This window comes from Cibotium barometz, chromosome 7 (assembly GCF_041138505.1).
Source record: "Cibotium barometz isolate CiBa-2024 chromosome 7, ASM4113850v1, whole genome shotgun sequence".
Lineage (NCBI taxonomy): Eukaryota > Viridiplantae > Streptophyta > Polypodiopsida > Cyatheales > Cibotiaceae > Cibotium > Cibotium barometz.
In genome coordinates this window covers 3,028,638-3,052,125 of record NC_141052.1, presented here as the reverse complement: position 1 = coordinate 3,052,125, position 23,488 = coordinate 3,028,638, and the positions used below count along the sequence as shown (strand labels likewise).

The 23,488-nt window shown below is 44.6% G+C and overlaps 1 protein-coding gene across 7 annotated transcripts in view; it reads left to right on the top strand.

Moving 5' to 3' along the window:
- The window catches only part of LOC147636592 (glycine-rich protein), a 64,830-nt gene extending 54,072 nt beyond the window's left edge, over positions 1 to 10,758 (top strand). Inside the window, exon 13 of one of the 7 annotated variants that reach the window (XR_015266171.1) lies at positions 9,944 to 9,972. Coding sequence is in view for 4 of the 7 variants with exons in the window: in XM_086800016.1 (XP_086656142.1) it covers positions 9,944 to 10,050 (107 nt within the window). In the remaining 3 variants the exon portion in view is untranslated. Of the gene's footprint in view, positions 1 to 9,943 lie in introns of all 7 variants that reach the window. The other 6 variants (XM_086800019.1, XM_086800020.1, XM_086800016.1 and 3 more) reach the window with 6 other exon arrangements.
- Positions 10,759 to 23,488: the final 12,730 nt, after the last annotated feature.

Below are 23,488 nucleotides of genomic sequence, written 5' to 3'. Positions count from 1 at the left end.
GAGGGGATATGCAACCCTTGGCTCGCTAGAGAGGCAATGCTCACAGATACAGTTTCAAGAGCCGAGGACGAAGCTTTGGCTATTTGATACTCTAGTTACACCTGCACTACTGTATGGTGTCCCCATCTGGGGTCCTAGCTTATACCATAGGAGGAGACAAAGGAGAGAGCTGGCCGAGACAGATACAGAGGAGGTATATGATGGGTGGAAGTTGATGGAGAGGCCCCTAGTGGCGATGATCTCACGCATGATTAGGAGTAAACCATCAGTGTGCCACATGAGATTGTGCGGGCAGAGATGGGGGCTGCACCGATAGTGACAGAGGCTCTATTCCAGAAAGTGACATACTGGCATAGGCTATGGGAGCTTCCACTTGATAGATACCCCCGGCTAGCCCTGGAGTCCTCGAGACAGTTGACACTTGAGGGAGATACGGAGTGCTGGTATGCATAGGTAGGCACTTGGTTTGGCATGCACGGTATGCATATGGAGGCAATCCCCCCCTTCCAGTACAACATAGAGGCCTTGTCATTTGCTCTCAGCCGCACAGAGTGGAACAGGGTTATCAGGAAGGACATTGTCAGACTGGATACTTAGAGGACATGGAGTTCACCTAGTCGTCCACTGGGGACAAAGATGGCCTTCTACAAAGATCACCTCTTATGCCTGACAGAGGATGGGTTCATCATCCGTCCACACTACATGGACATACACGTATCCTTTGGGGTGAGATGTGCGATCGGCCAGATCCACACCTTGTCCCACCAGCTGAGAGTGGAGACTGCCATATATGGGCCTAGGGCGGCCGCACCAGAGGACAGGATATGCCAGCTCTGTCACACAGAGCCCGAGACAGAGGACCATTACATATGCCGATGCCCCGTGTACTATGAGATTCGTGGGAGGTTCCACTGCCTCTTCCGAGTTGGGTTTGGACCACTTTCCAGGATCATGGACTTCCCGGATCAGAGATGCTTGGGACTTTTTCTTCTAGAGCTCCGTAGACACAGGGAGTCCTTAGTGAGATCCAGATCAACTGTACTTGCTCGAGGACTAGCAGAGAGAGCTGTCACTGACTCCTTCCATACGAGCACTCCGAGGGCTGATCCACCCATCATACCCAGACCACAGGCTAGTGTAGGAGCTCGGCTGCTGAGAGGTGTGACACTCGACAGAGCCAGTGAGTTATGCAGAGCTCGACGCCCCAGACCCCATGGCCCTCGCCCACGGCCACGCCACTACTACAGGAAGATCCGGGCCATCATCTCCCATCATCACAGGACCTTCTCGCACCAGCTCAGTTTTACCACCTTGAGCACCATGTCACAGCGGCCCATGAGGGATGTATTAGGGTGATATGAGAGCTCTCTGCTCATGTACCTAGATCAGATTTTAAAGTTCTAGATTTTTGTTATATTTCTTTATTACTATTTTGTACCCAGGATTATGTACCTCATGGATATGATGTAACCTTTTGGTCTCATAGGTCATTTTGGCCTTTTGAAGACGTTAATACAACTTTCTTTCTTTCTTTCTTTCTTTCTCCAGCGCGCCCCCCCCCACCCCCCTTTCAAAACAAGAGCACACACTTTTTAACCGAAACTAACCCTAGCATAACGGATGGAGAGAAATACCTGGATCTCATGTTAAAATCCAAATGATAAAGAACATACGCAACCCATGTCTCCTACCCGCGTGCTTCTTGATTTACGACGCTTTGATACCAACTGTCAGAGGTCAGCTTGGTCCAAACCCAGGATCTTCTAAACGTCTTGTTACATGTGCGGAAGCTTTGTGTCTTCTTTCAGCCCTAAGCACCTTTCCTAGGAACACACAGATGCAGCCATGTGGAATCCATGGAGAGAAGAGAGAGAAAAGCACAGTTTTCACTTAATCTACAGTATATTCATATTATCAAAATAGTTTATATGTCTATACAAATTCTTGGTGACCTTATGCACACCTAAAAAGGAATCTTGACTATCAAAAGTCCCAATCTATGCTGATCTAAGACCAAATCCCAAGAGGGGATCTTGATGATTTACCAATGATGTGCCTTCGCTTATGTAGGCCCCAAATATGCAAGTCGGCCATCCATGCTGCTGTCAGCCAGATCAGTCCTCGATCAATCAGCATTTAATGCAGGCTTTTCACACATGTGAGTATGAATGATCAGCATATGGTGTCTTTTGTTGCTGATTCTTTCCGAGTCTTCTACTGAGCCTAAACAAGCCCTAACAATGTCCTAAATCTTGGTTGCAAATTTGGATTAGCATGTCCATGTTGCTATGCACATGCCATCCCCCTCTACTAAACTTGATGACGGGCTTCCAAATCCTTGACCATGGTTGACTATCATCGTCCCTTTGTCCCTTCATGAAATCCCACACTGTCATCCTTCGATGCCTTGCAACCTTTCTACTGACAACCCTGTAATCCTCTGATTCTACTCCAAAGTCTGGTGTGGGTCAATGTATTTGTTCCACTTTTTCCCCTTGTCCTTCATGCCATGTCCCTAAACACTTCTTTGGTCTTCTTATCGAGACCATTGAGTCTGGCATCTTCACTCCACCCCTTGGATGATCATCATCCCTTGGATCTGTTTTCCTAAAAGCTTTCTGTAACCTCCGGGGCACGGCTCGGCAGGGGGTTGTCACAAAACACTTGACCATTAATGCAATTAAACATATGCCACTTAATCCACAAAATTGTAAAAGAGAGATGTGCATACTTGACACCGCATAGAGGCTAGAATGGGCCAACTCCCCCCCCCCCCCCTCGGAGTATTTTATTACCCAAGGAGAAAATATCATGTACAAGCTTTGAGGGCCTTACTCTCCCCATGGAGATGCCGGATTATCCGTATACAAATGCCATAACACAACCCAACAGTCCCCAACAACCGATACACTTCATGGGTAGCCCGAGAGAGAGAGAGAGAGAGAGAGAGAGAGAGAGAGAGAGAGAGAGAGAAATAATGAAATGATATATTAACGTCTCTAAGAGGCCATAATGGCCTATGAGGCCAAAACTGAGAGTACATCTGAAGTTGGTGTCTCATCAAAGAGAACAACTAAATGAGACTAAAAAGTACAATAAACTGATTGTCCTACAGTTATAAGAACAGAACTGTAAGACTCCGAGATGATACCGAGTGGAAAATACTGGAAAATACTGAAAAATGTATATTAGGTAGATCCATGTATGCTGATCAGTTGAAGTGTTGCCCTCTCCTTAGATCAAGTATCTCCGCCATGGGGCTGTCTAGAATGGAGAGGTCATAGAAGCGAAGTAGGCGCCTCCGATGCCGAGCAATAATGGCTCTGATCTGGCGATGGTGAGGATGCTGTGGTCGGGATCTTGGTGGGCGTGGCCGATGAGCACGACATAGGATAACTGCTCTATCAGTGGTGATTCCCTGGGAGCGTGGTCGGTGCCCTGATGGCCCAATGGATGAGGTATCAGGAGGTGTGTGGGCTGGGTTGCTGGTGCTGGTGCTGAAGAAATCTATCAAGGTCCTCTGTCTAGGTACATCATGGCTCGGCCTCCTGTCTGCCAAGAGGGTCTCTCTGTGTCTCATGAGCTCAAGTAGAAACAATCCCAGGCATCTCTGATCCTCAAACTCCATGACCTGCGTAACGGCCCAAAACCCTCTCGGAAGAGGCAGTGATATCTCCCTCAGTACATCGGCAAATGTAGTGTTCCTCTGTCTCCACCTCCTAGTAGCATAGCTGACAAATGCGGTCATCCAAGATCTGATGCACATATCGCCCTGTCTCAATCCGCAGCTGGTGTGATGAGGTCCAGATCTGTCCAATGGCACAACGTATCCCATGTGATAGGTGTACATCCATGTATGCTGGGCGGGTGATAAAATCATCTGGTGAGAGGTGTAGAAAATGGCTCTTGTAATGAGCCATTTTCGTGCCTAAGGGCTCAAGGGGGCTAGTCCATGTCCTCTCTGTGTCCACTCTGATGATATCCATCTTGATCACGCAGTTTTGCTCTGAGCGGGTGAGATCCAAAAATGGACAATCCAGACTGTACTAAAAGGGTGGTAGTGCCTCTTATCCGCAAACCATGATCTCATCTGAGCGTACCAGCAATGAGTATCTCCATCCTCTGCCAACTCTATGGATGAGATCAATGCCGATCGGGAGTACCTCTGTTGAGGAAGCTCCCATAGCCGTTGTAAAAAGGTAACAGCCTGGAATAGGGCCTCGGTTACTACTGGTGGGGCACCCAACTCAGCCCGAACAATCTCATGTGGTACTGCTGATTTGCTCCGAATCATGCGGGCAATCATCATAATTAGTGGTCTCTCCATTTGCCTCCATCCCTCATTTGTCCCTCTTTGAGATCTGTGATATATATTGGGCCCCCAAATTGGAGCTCCGTATAGGAGGGTCGGTGTGACAAGCGTATCAAATAGCCACAATTTGGTGCGTGGCTCCTGAAACTGTATGTGTGCACACTGCCTCTCAAGTGCCCCCAAGGCTACATGCCATTGAGCTAATCTAGCTGCTGCTGCCTCCTTCAGGGAGAAATGCAGTCCTGTGAAAGTAACTCCCAAGTAGACATATGACCTGACGTACTCTACCGGCTCCCCTCGGAAATTGAACTGAGGGTCTGATCTCGTCACCCATGCCTGTGTGGTGTTAAACACCATAACCTTGGTTTTCCCAAGGTTCATTGTCAGATCTCTATCCGCACAGAAAGCCTGGAATGCATCCAGGTGTCTCTGTAATCCCTCCGGAGAGTCTGAGATTAGAATAATATCATCAGCATATAACAAGATGGGTATCAACACCCCTGCCAAGCATGCCCCTAGGCCTCCCAATCTGTCTACATAATCAGAGACCGCATCAATGTATAGTCCAAAGAGGGTGGGCGATAGCGGGCATCCCTGCTTCACCCCTATCGTGCTGGTCACCCTATCAGATAGTCCGCTTGGAGCTCGGACTCTGCCTGTCACAGACTCATACAAAGCATATATCCCCAACTGCATATCCTCGGGTACCTCAATGTCATGCAATCTGTGCATAAGCGTGGCACGTGGTACGGTATCGAAGGCTTTGCAGAAGTCCACAAAGCAGCAGTATATCCTTCTCTTCCGTGTCGTGCCCTCTTCAATAAGTGCCCGAAGTGTCAGTATGTGATCCAAGGTAGTAAATCCTCTCCTGAAGCCAGCCTGTCCATGTGCTCGATGACCATGCCTCTCTGCCCATCGGCTCAGCTCCGTCGGCTCAGCTCCGACTCCAATATAGAGCCATATAGTTTGGCCAAGTAATGACCAATCATGATCGTCCTATAGTTGCTTGGTACCATGGGGTCCCCACTCTTAAAGAGTGGTACAATGATATGCTCTGTCGAGCTTGTCGGGAAACCCGCACGATTAGATTAAACACATGTACGATGAGCGGAGCCAAAGTGTCTCGTGCATATGAGAAGTGCTCTTCTCCAACTAGCCCATCATGATCCCGTGCCTTTCCATTCTGTAACCTGTCTATCGCATCTAGCACCATCCGCATAGTAAAAAAGGTGCTGCTAGCCAGTCTAGCTCCTAGTGGAGGGGGGGTGTGGGGGGCTGTCCTGGTGCATCATATAGCTCTCTAGCATAAGTATGCTATGCCTCAGGTGCAGTAATCGGAGTACCAGGCTGTCCATGTGCCCGAAGTGTCAGTATGTGATCCAAGGTAGTAAATCCTCTCCTGAAGCCAGCCTGTCCATGTGCTCGATGACCATGCCTCTCTGCGCATCGGCTCAGCTCCGACTCCAATATAGAGCCATATAGTTTGGCCAAGTAATGACCAATCATGATCGTCCTATAGTTGCTTGGTACCATGGGGTCCCCACTCTTAAAGAGTGGTACAATGATATGCTCTGTCGAGCTTGTCGGGAAACCCGCACGATTAAACACATGTACGATGAGCGGAGCCAAAGTGTCTCGTGCATATGAGAAGTGCTCTTCTCCAACTAGCCCATCATGATCCCGTGCCTTTCCATTCTGTAACCTGTCTATCGCATCTAGCACCATCCGCATAGTAAAAAAGGTGCTGCTAGCCAGTCTAGCTCCTAGTGGAGGGGGGGTGTGGGGGGCTGTCCTGGTGCATCATATAGCTCTCTAGCATAAGTATGCTATGCCTCAGGTGCAGTAATCGGAGTACCAGGCTGTCTCTCCTGAAACATCTTCCATGCCCTCTTGCTGTCCTTCCCCAGGAAGAGTTGGTAGATCTCCTCCTCTAGCTTAGCCAGATAGGCTCGTTTCTTCCTCCGCACAAGGCGCCGAAAGATCATCTTGGCCTGTCTATGCGTGTGAGACCCAATGGCAATCTCACGCTGTAGCTGTGCTCGTGTCTCACGACACTTATCATGATACAAACTGTTCTGTGGGGCAGTGCTGCGGGGTGGGTGGAAGGGATCATAGTGCAAGGAAACGCATATGAGGCGGATGCATGTAGTACACCTGAGAGAGAGAAAGAAAGAAAGCTGTATTAACGTCTACTAGAGGCCGAACTCGACCTATGAGACAAATCAATGTACAACTGTCAATGTCTTCTGGATGTCCAGAAAAAAAAGAACAAAATGAACATGAAATAAACTATGTAAGTACTGAGCTAGTGGGGGGGTGTGATGGATGGATCACTACTGCTAGAGGCTCAGTATGCAACCTATATGCGCAGGGTATACAAGAATGCAATGCAGATCTATCTAGCTCCAACCAGTACCATAATGGGGGTGTAATATGTGATACATAGGCGATGGTGAGGCAAAAATACCTCGGAGCATGATCTCCGGGTGTGAGTGTGGCATAGTCTGCATATCCTCTCTGCTCTGGGGATCCGTGCTGCCCTACCTGCCTCAATCTCAAGCTGGTGTGATGACACTCTGAGCTGGCCAATCACCACTCGGGCACTGTGAGGCATGTACACATCCATGTATCCAGGTCTCTGTATGAATCCATCCGTTGAGATACGCATAAACTGATCTCTGTAGTATAGCATCTTTAGCGGTAGAGGTTGACTGGGTGTAATCCAAATTCCAAGTCTCTTGAGTGTGTTGCTGCCATGAATCCTGCCGAAGGACTCTGTTCCTCTCACTGTGAGAGAGCTGGATGTGTGGTGCATGTATATCATACTGGAAAGGTGGCAGGTGATCTATGTCAAGACCATGCTGAGTGAGCCACTGTATCATCTATGAATACCATGATCTCCTATCTCCACTCTTTGCGAGTTGCCTGGACGCCTCAAAAGCTCTATGTGAGAGTCGATCTGATGGCATATCTGTGATCCCTGTATGAAGTAGATCGTCTGGAAGAGGGCCTCTACTAGCATAGGAGGTGCAGCAAACTCCGTCCGGACAATGTCATGTGGGACGGAGGGTTTGCTGCGGATCATCCCGTGAGAGCATGAGAATCTGAGGCCTCTCTATCTGAGACCATGTGGAGGTGGCGAGCCCAGGTGCCTATACTGTTGCAACATACATCAAAGCAGGGGTGACTAGTGTGTCAAACAACCACCCCTTCGTGCGGGGCTCCTGGAAGTGTGCTTGGTGACACTGTCTCTCTAGCACGGCCAAAGCTGCATACCCTCGTGTTAGTCTATCCCTGGCTGCCTATGCCATAGTAAATCTTCCTGGCGGAGTCGTAAATGTAATCCCCACGTACACATATGAGTCTACCACCTCTACCTGTCCTCCTGCTCGTGTGAAGATGGCCTGTCGTCAAACCGGCCCTGAGGTGTGGAAAATCATGGCCTTGGTTTTCCGAAGGTTCATTGTTAGCATAATGTGGACCATGGTACCTGAGATGTCTACCCCGTCCCCACCACCGTGACCAATGAAGTCAGCCACCTCATCGATGTATAGCCCAAATAGTGTAGGAGAGAGTGGGCATCCTTGCTTCACACCTATGGTGCTAGCAATAACATCAGATACCCCCCGGGGCATTGTATGTGCCCGAAGACCCGCTCATATAAAGCATAGATGCCCCAAACCATCTCTGATGGGATCCCTAATGACTGTAGGCGCTGGAAGAGTCTCTCTCGTGGCATCGTGTCAAATGCTGTGTGGAAATCCACAAAGCAGCAGTATAATCTCTTCTCCCGCGCCCTAGCCTGGTCAATCTCAGAGTGAATATATGGTCAATAGTGGAGAAAGCTCGTCGGAATCCAGCTTGCCCTAGTGCTCGCAGTCCCTCTTTCTCTACATATGAGCTCAACTTGTCCTCGAGCATTGCGCCATAAAGTTTGGCGAATGTATGACCAATCATGATAGTCCTGTAGTTGCTGGGATCTAGCATGTCTCCCGCTTTGTGGAGAGGCACGATGGTGTGCATAGTCCACTCAGCTGGTAGGCCCTCCACTAGTGCCCTATTAAAGAGGTGAGCAACAAAGGGTCCCAGTGTGTCAGCTGCATAAATAAGAGAGAGAGAGAGAGAGAGAGAGAGAGAGAGAGAGAGAGAGAGTCAGCATTAGGGCAGCCTATGACGGTGGTAGAGAGCCATAACCTTGTAGTAGAGAACCACCAAGAATAGAGACGAGTTGCCAACATGTTAGAGGCTAGTTTGTAGTAGTAGAGCCTCTCTAAATAAAGAGAGGGGGGTCCAATTTATAGATTTGGGGCTCCCATGAGCTAAAATAGGCTAATAGCAAGAGAAGGCTATAATGACAAGTTGGGAGCCGTACAATAGCTGAAGTGACAGGTGTGAGGCCACTTGTCGCACTTTGATCCACTTTCTAACAAGTGTGAGGCCACGTGTCTCACTTTGATCCACTTTCTTGCCACATGTCCCAATCTAAGAGATGGGTCCTCCCATAATCTTAACCTTTAAAAATATCCCAATTGGTAGACCATTTGTCATAGGTACTTTGGCAACTCTTGGTATTTGCTAAATTCTAGACATAATGATGTGAATAGAATTTCCATCGGAGTTGGGCCAAACATAGCAATGCTCTTAAATTTTAGGAGTGTGACTCGTTGTACTTCAAGATAATCCCGCATTCCCAAAGCTTGTACTTTCCAAATATTTAGACGTCTTGGGGTCCACCAAACCCCTTTCATGCTAGGAAATGTCTAGGATGTGTGTGTACAAACATGTATATGTATATATATGTATGTGTGAAAAACTCGGATATTCAAAATGTAACTAGTCGTCATGAGCTTAAGTTGTGAATTCCTTAAGTACACTGTATATAACTATGTACGTACATGTGTGAGTACAAACATGTATATGTACATACTACATATATATGTGTGAGAATGCTCCATTTTACGGCCAATAATATTTAGTATGGCTCACATATTGTTGCAAATCTATGTAGAATGCCATGTAGTATAAACATATGCGGAAAAGTCCCAGTTGTCAAGTCTCTGAGAGGGATAACTCTGTGGGATTGCCCAAGCAATGAATCTGTGAACAGGGATTCACTTTTCTTGCCATTGATGAAGTGGGTTTTTGCCTCAGTAGGTCAAACACAATGGGCAAGTGCTTGCAAGATCTTGAGTATACTAGAATGTCTTCAAAGAATAAATCAGGTCATAGAGTGATATCATCATTCCAAGTGGTACAAGATCAGAAAAAAAACAATTTATAAAGAAGAAGAGTTTTAGTAATTAATGCCATAGCATATCATTATCATGTAATTGCATTATGGTGACTTAGAAGTTCCCTCGTGGATTGAGGCCTTCTTGTTATCCGGAAAGTGAATTGTGTGCACTAACATAAAGTATACCATGTCCTTGATGAAATCATGTGATATCTTTTTCAAGTGGCTTTCGAGTACGATTCCTGATGTTCACTCTCTATTGATGGAAGAGAAAAAAGTAGTTGTATCTCTTGGGCCGCTGTTAATTTGGTCATGATGAGCATTTTCGTTTGCGTGCTGTTAGTAGAGAGAGAGAGAGAGAGAGAGAGAGAGAGTAACTTTCATTTTCTCACTTCCAGGTGAAGATTATGTATTGCGGTATTTGCCGGGAAGTGACAGACTTGAATTACGGAAGGCAGACCTTTGTCCCCAATCAATCTTCAACCATGTAAAAGAACTGAGCTGATGTTTCTCCTTTGTATATCTCTCCATCCCCTTGTGCTGGAGGCCTTCTCTCTCTCTCTCTCTCTCTCTCTCTCTCAAATGGGTCCCACTTATAGAGAAACATGTAGCAAAGCACTATGATAATTGCTTTCTTTTGACTTTGCAAATCATTGTTGATTTCAGTGCCTTCGTCCTTTGTATGGGTATGAGGATTTCCTGAAGCATTCACATTGAATTTGGTCCCGTATGAAAAGCCGGCCTGCTTTCAGCATTTGGACAATGCTACACTACACAGTAGTGCGCATGCAAGATGAATTTTACGGTGTCTCATTTTGTGAAAATCTCTTCCCCCCCTTTTCGCACCCCCTCCCCTCCTTGAATCATCTCAACGTACAGGAGCTGAACTGGATCATCTGCATGGGCATATCCTCTAGATTGATATCTTTAACACAGATTGAGCCCTCAAGAACCAGTTCCTATCACTGATGGTCTCATTTAGAGACTGAGGTATTTACAGAGGTACGTGTCGCGTGGTATGAGGATTACCATTCGTTAGATTAGGGTCTACTCACACACAATTCGAGATGTGAGACAACACTGTATGAAGATCAAGATCCATAGTCATGAATTGCTCATAGCTTTTTTCCGTCTATGTGAGACGGGGAAGATTAAGACGGAGGAGTGTTACATTTTCAAATGCCATGTCTACTATGAGGGTATGTTACTAGTGCTTATTTGAGGCAGGTTTTAGGTCTCCATCCTCGTTTATTGAGTTCCCTGTTTAGGGATGTACACAAACTTGCCTTCTCTCCCCATGTGCTCTCGCTTGGTGTGGCTCTTATCATTCTTACTTGGAGCTGCTTACCACAACGTGTTGGAAGACTCTCCTATCGTTCCAATGTCTGGTTTCGCTCCCCCAACTCTCAGCTCTCTTGTATGTGGGTTTTATGGGATACGAAGACAATTACAGCCTATATACCGTATTTTAGATGCTAAACTATGAACAGAGCATTAAACTCTGTTGGTGAAGCGGGTTAGGTACCACTGTGGTGTATCCTTGGCCACATATGGTGCACAATGCTTGCTTGCCATTCAAGGCTGTTGTTGGGTCTACTCCATTAATCCTTTACTCTTTGCGGGTTATGTTGTAATGATGCATCTGTACCCTCATATGGTGTTATGAGCTAGCTCTGAGGCGCTCTCTTCCGATTGATTATGAAGTGCTCCTTATTTAGCATGACTAAGGAGATATAAATCAAGGAGCCCGGATCCTTCTGGACTTAAGCTTGCAAAATTACCTTGTCTTCAAGAGCAAACGTTGTGTCGCTGGTTGTGAATGGATCACGTATTCTTGACCAGGGGGGCTCATTGGTTCTTATACCCCTTTCCTATGGCCCCTAAGGACCGACTGGCAATTTCTTGTTTGATATGTGGCCTGTTACAATTGGTAGCCAAAGGTAAGACTTGGATCAACGTAGAGGCAACTAGCTGTAAGAAACATGGACTTAATTAAGTCACTTGAACTACTCCATGCATATAGCTTTGCATTCTCCTAGTAGTAGAGCTCCATCCCCTCCCCCCCACTCATTGTACTTATCGCACACCCAGATTCAGCTTTTTTTTAGTTAAGTACTTTTTCATTTTGTTGGGATGACAGAGGCTACCCCACACAGGTACACCGATTTGTCTCATAGGCCGAGTTCGGTCTTTTGGAAGACGTTAATAAATCTTTCTTTCTTTCTTTCTTTCTTTCTTTCTTTCTCTCCTTCTCCATTGTTGTGTTTTTCTGCAGTGCACTTCCTCGTGTTGTGAGATTTTGTCATCATCTCCGCTGCATATTCTGACATGGTAGTAGAGCTCTAGGCTCTTGATAGATCTTGGGAATTGTGTGAGCAAGAGGGGGGCTGTTTTGTTGCTGATTGGTGGACTGTTTTGGACTGTTCGGGAAGAGGAGAAGCAAGAGGAAGGCGGGCTGATTTGCTAGACAACCACTTGTAGGTCTTAAGTTCTTTTTTTTTCCCACCCACCCACCCTTTTCAGTTACATCCCCGCAATGGCAGATTTACTTGAGATGGCAGAGAAGCATGTGAAGATCCCGACACTCCCCACGTTCCCAGTGGACCGTCAGTTGGACGGGAATAACTATGGCATTTGGAAGGTAATGATGGAATTTGTTCTGGAGTCTTATGACCTTGGTGATTTCATTGTTGTTGGGGTTCCACGGTCGGAGGTAAGAGAAAGTGGAGTTACCCTCGATTCGGAAGGACCGCGAGGCACTGGCACAGTTGTGGGATCTTGTCGATGCCAGGGTCTGCTCTTTCATCTTCCTCAACTGCACATCGCAGGTAATCAATCATATCAAGCATATGATGCTGGCCAGAGGTATATGGCAGCATTTGGACTTCTCTTTATAACAAGGTATCACCCATGAAGAGGATTCCTTAGAAGTACAGATGCGGGTTATGAATCCTGCAAAGTCGTTGACGATGCGGGAGCACATTAACAAGCTGCAGGCTCTTCAGCAAGAAGTTCTTTAGGCTGGGAAGGAGATATCACGAGGGGATATGGCCATCACGTTGCCGTCACATTTGCCCTCTTAGTACTTAGCATTTTACTCTTCGTTGATTACCAGTGGCAGGCTCAGCACCATCACATGGGAGGAGCTTGTGTCCATGGTCTTGGACCAGGAGAAAAGATTCACGAACCCTCCACAGGGTGGAGGTTCAGAGACCTTAACTAGCCAACGGTCGAAAGGCCGTAATAACAAAGACAAAGGGAAGGCTGCATCGGAGAAGTCCTCTGAGAAGATGTCCGACTCAGACCGCGAGAAACTAAAGGTAGAGAGGACCTGTAATGATTGTGGCGAGAAAGGCCACTATTGGAGGCAGTGTCCCAAAGCGGAGCACCGAGAAGGGTGCAGAATCCTCGGCAGCAACTGTGAAGACTTTAGCTTTTGTGCACCTGGAGGTTATGGACACCGGTGTTTCATTTTCTTCGTGCAGGGAAGAGGTTGGAGGACTCTCCGCTATGGATACACGGGAGTGGATTCTAGATAGTGGTGCTTCCAAGCACGACTCCTTCCCGTTCAGATTTATAGGATCTCTGCAGGTATTCTGGTCACATTCTTACTGGGGATACATCCACTATCCGAGTTCACAATAAGGGTAGGCTAGAGATAGTTCTCGATGGTAGAGGGGGGAAGCATTCCTCCCAGGTATTGTATGTTCCGTCACTTGGTTTTGATTTGTTGTTAGTGCATCAGGTTTGCAAGATTGGCGTACGGGTGGAGTTTGATAAGCATTTTGTTGCTCTCCGGGACAAGGCAACATGCCAGGTAGTTTGGGAAGGCGGAGTGGAGAATGGAGTTTACAAACTTTCAGCACTCTCTCCCAGGTCCTCAATTTTGTGATGAGTGCCAGTATGGTAATGGCCACTTAAGTGCGGATACGTTGCAGGTGCAAGATTTCCCAGACCAGATGGTGGATGGCTTGCCAGTATGGCAGTAGTTGGCAGGAACTTTCCAGTACAGATGTTGGTAGTTCTTGTGTTCGTCAGTCAGAGGAAACTTTACAAGTAACTTATGCTCTGATGTCTTGTAGTATTCGGGACAAAGAAACTCCTGTAGATGAGGAAGTTCTTTCCACGCGGACCTAGAAGTTCTTTCCACGCGGACCTATTGGAAAGCTAGGCAGGTGACAATTGATTACTTGCAGAAGGAGATGGATGTTGCACATTCTCCAGGCTTTGTGGTTTCGGCTTCAAAGGGGGTGGTTTGTAGGTTACCGAAGGCCTTGAGTGGTTTTCCGCAAGTTTCTAGGACTAGGCATCCCACCGTAATAGGTGTTGATCCTTGTGAGCAGTATGATGCCTCCTTGACTCGGAAGCAGAATGGTTCATTGATTTGGTTGATGTATACCAGATTGGACGGGAGCTTCCTGATGAGGCTGTTGAGCTCATGTTTGCAGAGGACTCTTTGGGAGGCAGGATTGCGTATCTTGTGGTTCTGCAGCATGTGAAGGATCTTGGACTCTTTTACATAGGAAGGGGATTGATGGATGAGTCAAACTCCACGATCGGAGTGACTTAGATTTGGGAGGAGAGCCAGACACGAGGACCTTGACATCAGGCTACAGGTCTTTCCTTGGGTCAGGAGCATTTTTATGGAGCAGTAAGAGGCAGCCATCTATTGCCTTGTCGTCGAGAGAGGCAGAGTACCGGGTTGCTTGTGGTGCTGCTTGCGAGGTGGTGAGGTTACAAAGGTTACTTGGCAGGATTGGGTTTCCATTGGTGGAACCCATGGTCATCCAGAGGCATGTTGTTCGTGAAAAGATCGTTGCTGATGACATCTTACTAGAGTTCTGTTCGACGAAGGACAGTGCGGTGGACCTCTTCACGAAGTCTCTATCTCAGGCTTTGCTCCGACGGCACTCCAGCTCCCTGGGGTTGGTTTCACATCCAAGAGCTGAGAGGGGGTGTTAGCAATCATCTCCTATTTGTACATTTACACCAGGGCCTCTGTTGTGGGTGTGCCTGCGTGGATTAGGTGTTCTCTTATTTTTTCCCACTCCATATTTTTTCCTATTTTTTCTGTTGTGGGAGGCTGTCCTCAGTGGTCCAGGTGTTAGCCTATTGGTCCTTCTTCTCTCTGCTGCTGGCCAACTCCATGCATGGCCGACCTTGAGAAGTCGGCCGACTGGTGACATGCCGGTCGTGGACTTTTTGCTGCTGTTGGCTGTCTCTACAGCAGGCTGACTACACATGTGGGGCCATATAAATTGGCCCAATGCCCCCCACTTGTTGTATCATATTTTTGGGATTTTCTTGTGTATATAGAGCAGAGTTACACGCCTCTCTCTCTCTCCTCCATTGCTGTGTTTTTTTCTGCAGTGCACTTGCTCGTGTTCTCAGATTTTGTCATCATCTCCGTTGCATATTCAGACATCTTCATCGTTTTTCAAGCTTCCTTGGATAACCCTCTCTTCTATTGATCTACACATTATTATCTTATGAAAGCTTTCCCAAATTTCAAAGTTGGAATTACTCCTCTGTGGACTTATGAGGTTCCAAAGCTTCTGAAAGTTGCCCACTGCAAAGGTTGTGCCGAAATCCGATACTGCAAAGTGCATAGTACAAGGCTCAAGCTCGACTCAGTTCATTGAAAATGACAATGTTATGAGGCTTGGGTAGCCTTGAAAGCTCGCAGACCTCAATTCATTGCCACAAAAGTGATGCAGAGTTTGGGAGTTTTTTTAGCGAGTGAGGGGAACCAATTCACACACTATCTGGGAATGTCCTTGGTGCTTGCAATGCTTTCCCAAGGTTTGTAACCTGGAGGGAGTGTCAAATACATAAGATGTTAAAAAGGGTTTTCTCCTTGAGCTTAGGTATGGTTTGATTTTCATGCCTTTTCCATCGATTTGCATAAAGAAAACAAGAAAATGGTATTTCTTGTTGCCATAAGCTTGAAATTTCACCATAAGAGCAATCTTGGCTACATTTTAGAGCCCTATTGATTAAGAAATAATTCCATTTAAGCTTCATCCATAGTTACTTGATTCTTAAGGGTTTCTTGCAAGCTTTCCATTGCCATTGATTGATTGCAATTGAACCAACATGTATGGAATTGTTAGTTAATGCATACTGGATGCACAATTGTTACTTTGGGATTGCACATGATGTGTATGGATTGGCTTCTTATCATTTTGGTCTATACGTAAGAGACTTTGGATTGGATTGTTTGTTGGAAGAAGCAAAGTGTTATGCCATATGAAGTTGGAATGATGAAATGAGCATGAGTACATGCTACCTTTATAAGTGAACTATCTCACATACTTGGGTTGCAAGCTCTTAATTACATTCAAATTTCAATTCCGAAATGTTTATAGAATCTAGTATAATGAGAGGGTACCTTTGGCACTAGGTGGAGTGGCCAAAGGGGAGTACAACTTGAACCTTTTGTGTCGTGAGTGCTTTGGTAAGTGATACAAAAGGAGATTAGGTACATGGAGGTCCCAATCGTTGCCATCAAATTCTAAACCTTGGTGAGAGGGTGGGAAGACTTGGCTGGGAGATCGACAAGTAGCACTTCATTGATGCACATTGGTTAATATTAACATTGGTATTGAATGGGTAATGGTTGTGTAATGCAATACAATGGAAATATTCATGGATTTTCACAAGGATTTTGTAATTGATTCTCAAAGTTCATGCCAATTTTTTTTCAAAATTGATTGGGAACACTCGATGGATATGGATTGTTGCATTGTTGACCAATGGATTATTGCCACGGATAAAGGGATGCTTTGAATGCATGGTTTTAGGGATTTTGGCAATCTTGAGAGGTTTATAACAGACGAAACCCTCATTCACTAGAAGAGTTTTTGGAATGAAGAAAAATTGGATATAGGATTGGATTCCCCATCCCTTAAGCTCTCATTCTAGCCCCTAACCCGGGCACCCAGGTAACCGGCTCGGTCGTAGTTTGTACCCGTTGTATCTTGTTTTTTACAATTTTGATCCACTTTGATTGAACCACAATTGAGACTATCCTATAGACCCTAAGAACTCCCAAATTGGACACCATTTTGGGGATCAAAAGGCCAGTTTGAAAACAATGACTTTTTTTGCAAAAAAGTCAAAATAGAGTACTATAACTTTGACTAAGTCAAAGGTGATTGTACACTCTGTTACCTCTTCATAGAGCTAAAGATCAATGAAATTAAAGTTTGGGAAATTTTCCAAAGGTGAATTAATATTTTTAAGATGATGCAGATGCCCAAACCCAAAGGAAACTGAAATCCTTGAGCGAGGCGGGCACATCGGATACTAGGCAAGATGTGCTCAAGGAGCTATGCAAGAAGATAATAGCATCAATGTCAATGAGGGAATGCATCAAGAGGCTAATGTACCACATATGCCCAATGCTACACAAATTCCTAAGGATGGTAGGGACATGGACATGAACATGAACACCATGATGTTCTTCATGCAAAACATGCTTGATAGAATGGACCAAAGATTTCAATTTATGGTGGACAAGTTGATTCTATTAGCAAGGAGTTGCATGATGGACTCACCGGTTTAAGGCAAGATGCGATCAAGGGCAAAGAAGCTTATGGAGGACCTATGATGCATCCATATGCACCAAACACAATTCAAGAAATGGGACCACACGCTTATGGGCCTTTTTGTAGGCGCCCCATATGCAAATGCATCGCGTACTCCTCAAGCTAGTGTGCATCATGTGGTGATAGAAGTCATTGGATGATCTATATGCTTGGAAAGGAGAAGTTGCCTCTGTCGTTGATGCATCAAGTGGAACAAATGCAGAGTATGCCTACGCATGGTCCTATTCATGGTGTCTCCTCAATGTAAGGAAGAAGTTTGGACAAAGGAAAAGTTGTAGTTTTGGAAGAACCAAGGAAGTAGTTTTGGACAAAGGAAGAGGTGTAGTTCTGGAAGGAACTTGGATGATATGGAAAGTCGTCTCATCATTACGATTGATTGGAATCTATTCACGATAGGCCACATCATTTCATTGAGTTGGGGGTCAACCATGTTAGACCATTTGAGCATAGACAACATGATCATCATCGAGGTCGTGATAAAGAGGAATGAATGTAAAGGAGTGAAGGACAAGATTACATTCACTTAATTCAAAGGTGAAGGGTCATCCAATGAGGATTTTGAAGAATGGATTGATAAAATGGAGCTTTACTTTGAGCTTAGCATCCGCAGCAGTGATAGGGCCAATGTGTTGTTTGTTGCTACTTTGCATCTAGAAGGCTATGCCCATGCATGGTTGGGATGACACTTGAATGCTCATGGTTATTTGATCTCGGATGGACTTCAACAATGAGATGAGGAAAACTTTTGTTTCAGCTGTTAATAGGTCAAGGATGGTGGAGAAATGGGACAATCTCACGTAAATGGTCAATGTGAAAGATTATGTGCACAAGTTCATGAAGTTTTCACTTCACGTGGAAGGCCTGAGTGAGGAGTACAAATTGAGGAAGTTTATCAAAGTGTTGCAAAACAACATTAGGGTTGATGTGGATGCTCTAAGACCCAAAACCATCAAGGAGGCTATATGAGGCAAAGTATGTACATGGGGAAGCGGAGCAAGGCATGGGTTGAGGGATGATTTTGGCACTTCAACGATGGACAAGTCTTCAAGCGGTGTTGCATCTCACACGGGCCCTCCTAGATTCCCAACCGTTTATGGAAGAGTTAGGAGAAAATTTCAAGCGGTGTTGCATCTCACACAGATTTCCAACCATTTATGAAAGAGGTGGGAGAGAAGATTTCAAATTTGGTATCTTTCTTCCTAGATCTTCAAATATTGATGAGAAGCAAGTTGATGCAAAAGCGGCTAACAAGAGCAAGGTTATTGGTGAAGATTGTATCAATGACTTGAAAAACAAAGTCTTGTGCTTCAAGTGTGGTGACAAGTGGAACAAGGATCATTGGAAGGTTTGCAAAGCCAAGAAGATGACCGTAAGCATGATTCTCACCGAACCTTGTGAACACACAAAGGAGGATGGGGATGATTATGAAGAATGTTTTGATGAAAAATGAGATTGAGTTTCCTTTTGATCTGGGTGATTAAAGAAGAGGGAGCTTAACTATGATGATAGTTTTTCATTATCTACGTGTACCCATGATGGCAAGGATAATTTAACCACTTTGTGCAATATATCTACTACTGATACCTTTGCTGGATGCAAGGGTGCAAGTACATTGAGGCACAAGGTATGCATAAATGAAAGATGCATATTTTTTGGTTGATAGGGGGTATACACAGCTTCGTCAACACAAAGTCCATGTGCAATCTCAAATTACAGCCTTTAGCCTTACCCTCATGGCATGAAGTTCAAGTGGCTTGCTTATCTTGGATATGGATCCCATTGCCATGATATTGGGATGTGACTGTGCCAACTCTTGGGTTATTTAGCATGAATTTACAACAAGGGTATATGAGTTTCATGCATGGGAATGATGAGGTTACATTGATTGGAACTCATGTACCAAGTATTAAGATGATCAATGTAACACAACTTAAGAGGGAGATAAAGAAAATGGGATGCATATATGTATTACAGCTTTGCAAGGAGGAAGAGAGCAATCAGGAAAAGTGTAGTAAAGTTATGAAGGAATAGTTAAGGTAATATGAAGATGTGTTTCAAATGCCACAGTGCTTACAACAAAAAATGAGAGGTGGATCATGGGATAGAGCTTGAGCTGCATACCAAGTCTGCCAACAAACCACCTGATAGATTGTCAAAAGTGGAAAAGGATGAAGTGGTGAAGCAAGTGCAAGAGCTCATGGACATGGGATGGGTTACTTCTAGTCAATCACCTTTTGTAAGTTCAAGAGCTCATGGAGATGGGATGGGTTACTTCTAGTCAATCACCTTTTGCATCACCCGTACTCTTGGTCAAGAAGAAGGATGACACCTTTCACATGTGTGTGGACTATAAAGGCTTGAATAAGTGAACAATCAAGAATAGATTCCCTATTCCAAGGATTGAGACCTTGCTTGATGAGTTGAAGGGTGCATGTTTCTTCTCCATAGGGGTCTTTACCAGGTTATGCCGTTTGGGTTGTGCAATGCACCGGCCATGTTTCAAGCCTCAATGAACAAAGTGCTTAGACATTTCCTTTACAAATGGATTCCTATGTTCTTTGAAGATATCTTGACATATAGCAAGAGTGAGAAAGAACACTTAATGCATGTAAGGGTTGTTTTGGATGCTTTAAGAGCCAAGAAATTATATGCAAAGGAGAGCAAGTGCACCTTTATGGCACAAAAGGTAGACATATAATGAGCAAGAAAGGCATTATGGTGGATCCAAAGAAGATGGAATGTGTTAAGAATTGGCCTACACCTAAAAATACCACTTAATCCAAAGAAGATGGAATGTGTTAAGAATTGGCCTACACCTAAAAATACCACTCAATTGAATAAGTGAACAATCAAGAATAGATTCCCTATTCCAAGGATTGAGGACTTGATTGATGAGTTGAAGGGTGCATGTTTCTTCTCCAAGATTGACTTGAGATTGGGTTATCACCAATTTAGAATAAAAGAGGGTGATCAGTGTACGAGATGGATTTCTGAATCGAGAGGGGTCTCTACCAGGTTATACCGTTTGGGTCGTGCAATGCACCGGCCACGTTTCAAGCCTCAATGAACAAAGTTCTTAGACATTTCCTTTACAAACGGGTGCATGTGTTCTTTGACGATATCTTGATATATAGCAAGAGTGAGAAAGAGCACTTAATGCATGTAAGGGCTGTTTTGGATGCTTTAAGAGCCAAGAAATTATATGGAGAGCAAGTGCACCTTTATGGCACAAAAGATAGACATATAATGAGCAAGAAAGGCATTATGGTGGATCCAAAGAAGGTGGAATGTGTTAAGAATTGGTCTACACCTAAAAATACCACTCAATTGAATAAGTGAACAATCAAGAATAGATTCCCTATTCCAAGGATTGAGGACTTGCTTGATGAGTTGAAGAGCGCATGTTTCTTCTCCAAGATTGACTTGAAATCGGGGTATCACCAATTGAGAATAAAAGAGGGTGATGAGTATGAGATGTCTTTTTGAATCGAGAGGAGTCTCTACCAGGTTATGCCGTTTGGGTCGCAAACGTACCGACCATGTTTCAAGCCTCAATGAACAAAGTGCTTGGACATTTCCTTTACAAATGGGTGCCTGTGTTCTTTGACGATATCTTGATATATAGCAAGAGTGAGAAAGAGTACTTAATTCATGTAAGGGCTATTTTGGATGCTTTAAGAGCCAAGAAATTATATGCAAAGGAGAGCAAGTACACCTTTATGACACAAAAGATAGACATATAATGAGCAAGAAAGGCATTATGGTGGATCCAAAGAAGGTGGAATGTGTTAAGAATTGGCCTACACCTAAAAATACTACTCAATTAAAGGGATTATTAGACTTATCATCATTCTATAGGAGGTTCAACAAGCGATATGCTCATATTACCACTCCTCTTACCGCGACAAGCTTAAGAAAGAGGCTTTTTTTTTGGGATGTGGTAGCCAATGAGAGCTTCTAAGAGCTTAAGGGAATGCTCACATAAGTCCCTATACTTGTATGCCCGAACTTCATGAAGACATTTATGGTTTAAGCCGATGAGTGTGGAAGAGGCATTAGGGTTGTTTCGTTTCAAGAACATGGAGTAACTGCATTTGAGAGCTGAAAGCTTCATGAAAAAGAGATGGTCATGCATGTCGATGATGATCAAGAGATGTTGGCAATGCTTCATACAATAAAGAAGTGGCATCACTACTTATATGGGAGTCATTTCTCTATGAAGAGTGATCATAGAGTATTTTTTGTCTTAGCCTACAATATCTCCCAAAGCAAAGAAGATGGATGGCTACATTGCAAAACTATGATTTCAAGGTTTCTTACATGAAAGGAAGGGAGAACATTGTGGCAAATGCATTGTCATGTATGTGGGCATATACATGTATGGCCATTTGAGAGGTACATAAGGTTGGATATTGAATATCCAAGAGGAGTACCTATTGGATGAAAAGTGGAACCAATGTGGCAGAAATTACAGCAAGGTTCCCATGACAATTTGCTGCATTTTGAGCTTTATAATGGACTCATTTACTATTAAGGCAATGTCTCCCTTATGCTACATCAAGTGTAGAGGCTGTTAGAAGAGATGCACTCTTCTCCATTATTGGGGCACATGGGGCTATTTAAGACCTTTGAGAAGGTACATAAGAGTTTCTATTGGAAGGGAATGTGGAAAGATATGTATGCTTTTGTGAGACAAGTCGCCTATGTTGCCAACAACCAAAACAAGGATCCCATACATAAGCCCAATGGTTTGCTTCAGCCTTTGGACAAATGGACGCACATTTCTGTGGATTTCATCATGGGGCTACCTTACACAAGGAGGGGATGGAATGGCATCTATGTGGTTGTGGACTGCTTGACAAAAGTAGCATATTTCATTCCTTTCAAGGTTAAATTTTCAGCATCTATGGTTGCAAAACAGTTTGTGGATTATGTGTTCAAGTTACATGGAGTGCCACAACAAATTGTTAGTAACCGATATGTGAAGTTTGTGAGTACATTTTGGAGGACATAGTTTGAGATCATGGGACTATTTTGACACCTAGCACCACCTACCATCCCGAAACCAGTGGCCAATCCAAGAGGGTAAACAAGTGGGCAGAGACTTACTTGAGGCACTATTACCATGATACACAAGAGGTTTGCGATGTGTGGTTGTCGCTTGCCGAGTTTGCTCATAATAGTACGCATCATGAGAGCATTGGCATGTCACCTTTTGAGGCACAAAGTGAATATGACAATGATGGTGCAAAAGAAAGAGGGGGTGAATCCTAATGCAAAAGAGGAGATAGAAAAGTTGGATGCACTCTTACAACAATGTAAAGCTAATATGAAGCAAGCTCTAGAAAGGATGAGACACTCTGCAAATGCTCATAGGAGATCATTGAAGTTCAAAGAGGGAGATTGGGTCTTCTTGAGAATTCCCAGGACTAGATATGGTGCTCAAGGGCAACACAAACACCAAGTTAGCTCATTGATACGATGGGCCATACAAGGTTTTGAGACATGTTAGTGAAGTTGCTTATCAATTGGCGCTTCCCTCAACCATAGGAATTCATGATGTGTTTCATGTAGAATATCTGAAATCCTACCTTGGGCCAAAAGTTCTTGTGCAAGATGAGCTACCTCCAGTGAATGAGGAGGGGATGATTGAGTATGTGCCGGAATTGATTTTTGGGCACAAGAGAAAGGGTCCTTTATACTTGAATCTTGGTGGAATACTTGGTCAAAGGGCAAATATTACTTAAGGAAGAAGCTTCTTGGCAACTCACCTCTACAGGGTTTTAGAGGTTATTAGATGCATTTGAGGGGTTTAACAAGGCTTAATAACATTGAATTAGCTTGTTGAAATTGCCTATAAATTCATTATGGATAGCCCTATATCCTTGGGTTTTAAATGCATGGTACTCGAAAGTTACACAAGGCTCTCGTGTCGGCATCATGAGTCCTTGGTGACATATCCCATCCATGTGGATTGTATTTGTACACATCTATGGTTTCAAGGATGAAACCTCTTGGAAGGGGATGGTTTGTAAAAAAGTTTAAAGATCTCATGTGATTTGGGCCCAAGTCCAAGAGATTGGAGAGGACCATGATCGTGGACACATTAAAGTGTAATATGAAAGGGGTGTTTATGTATATAAGAAAAAATAAGCCTAATTTGGCCCAAGGCAAAGAGATTGGAGAGGACCATGCTCATGGACACATTAAAGTGTAATAAACAACCCTAGGTGGGTGGCCAAGTTTAGAGATGGCTCATTCTCTTCCAAGAATTTGATTTTAGCATCTTGCTTTTGACTAGGCAAACATCATGTCATGAGATCACCTTTTTCG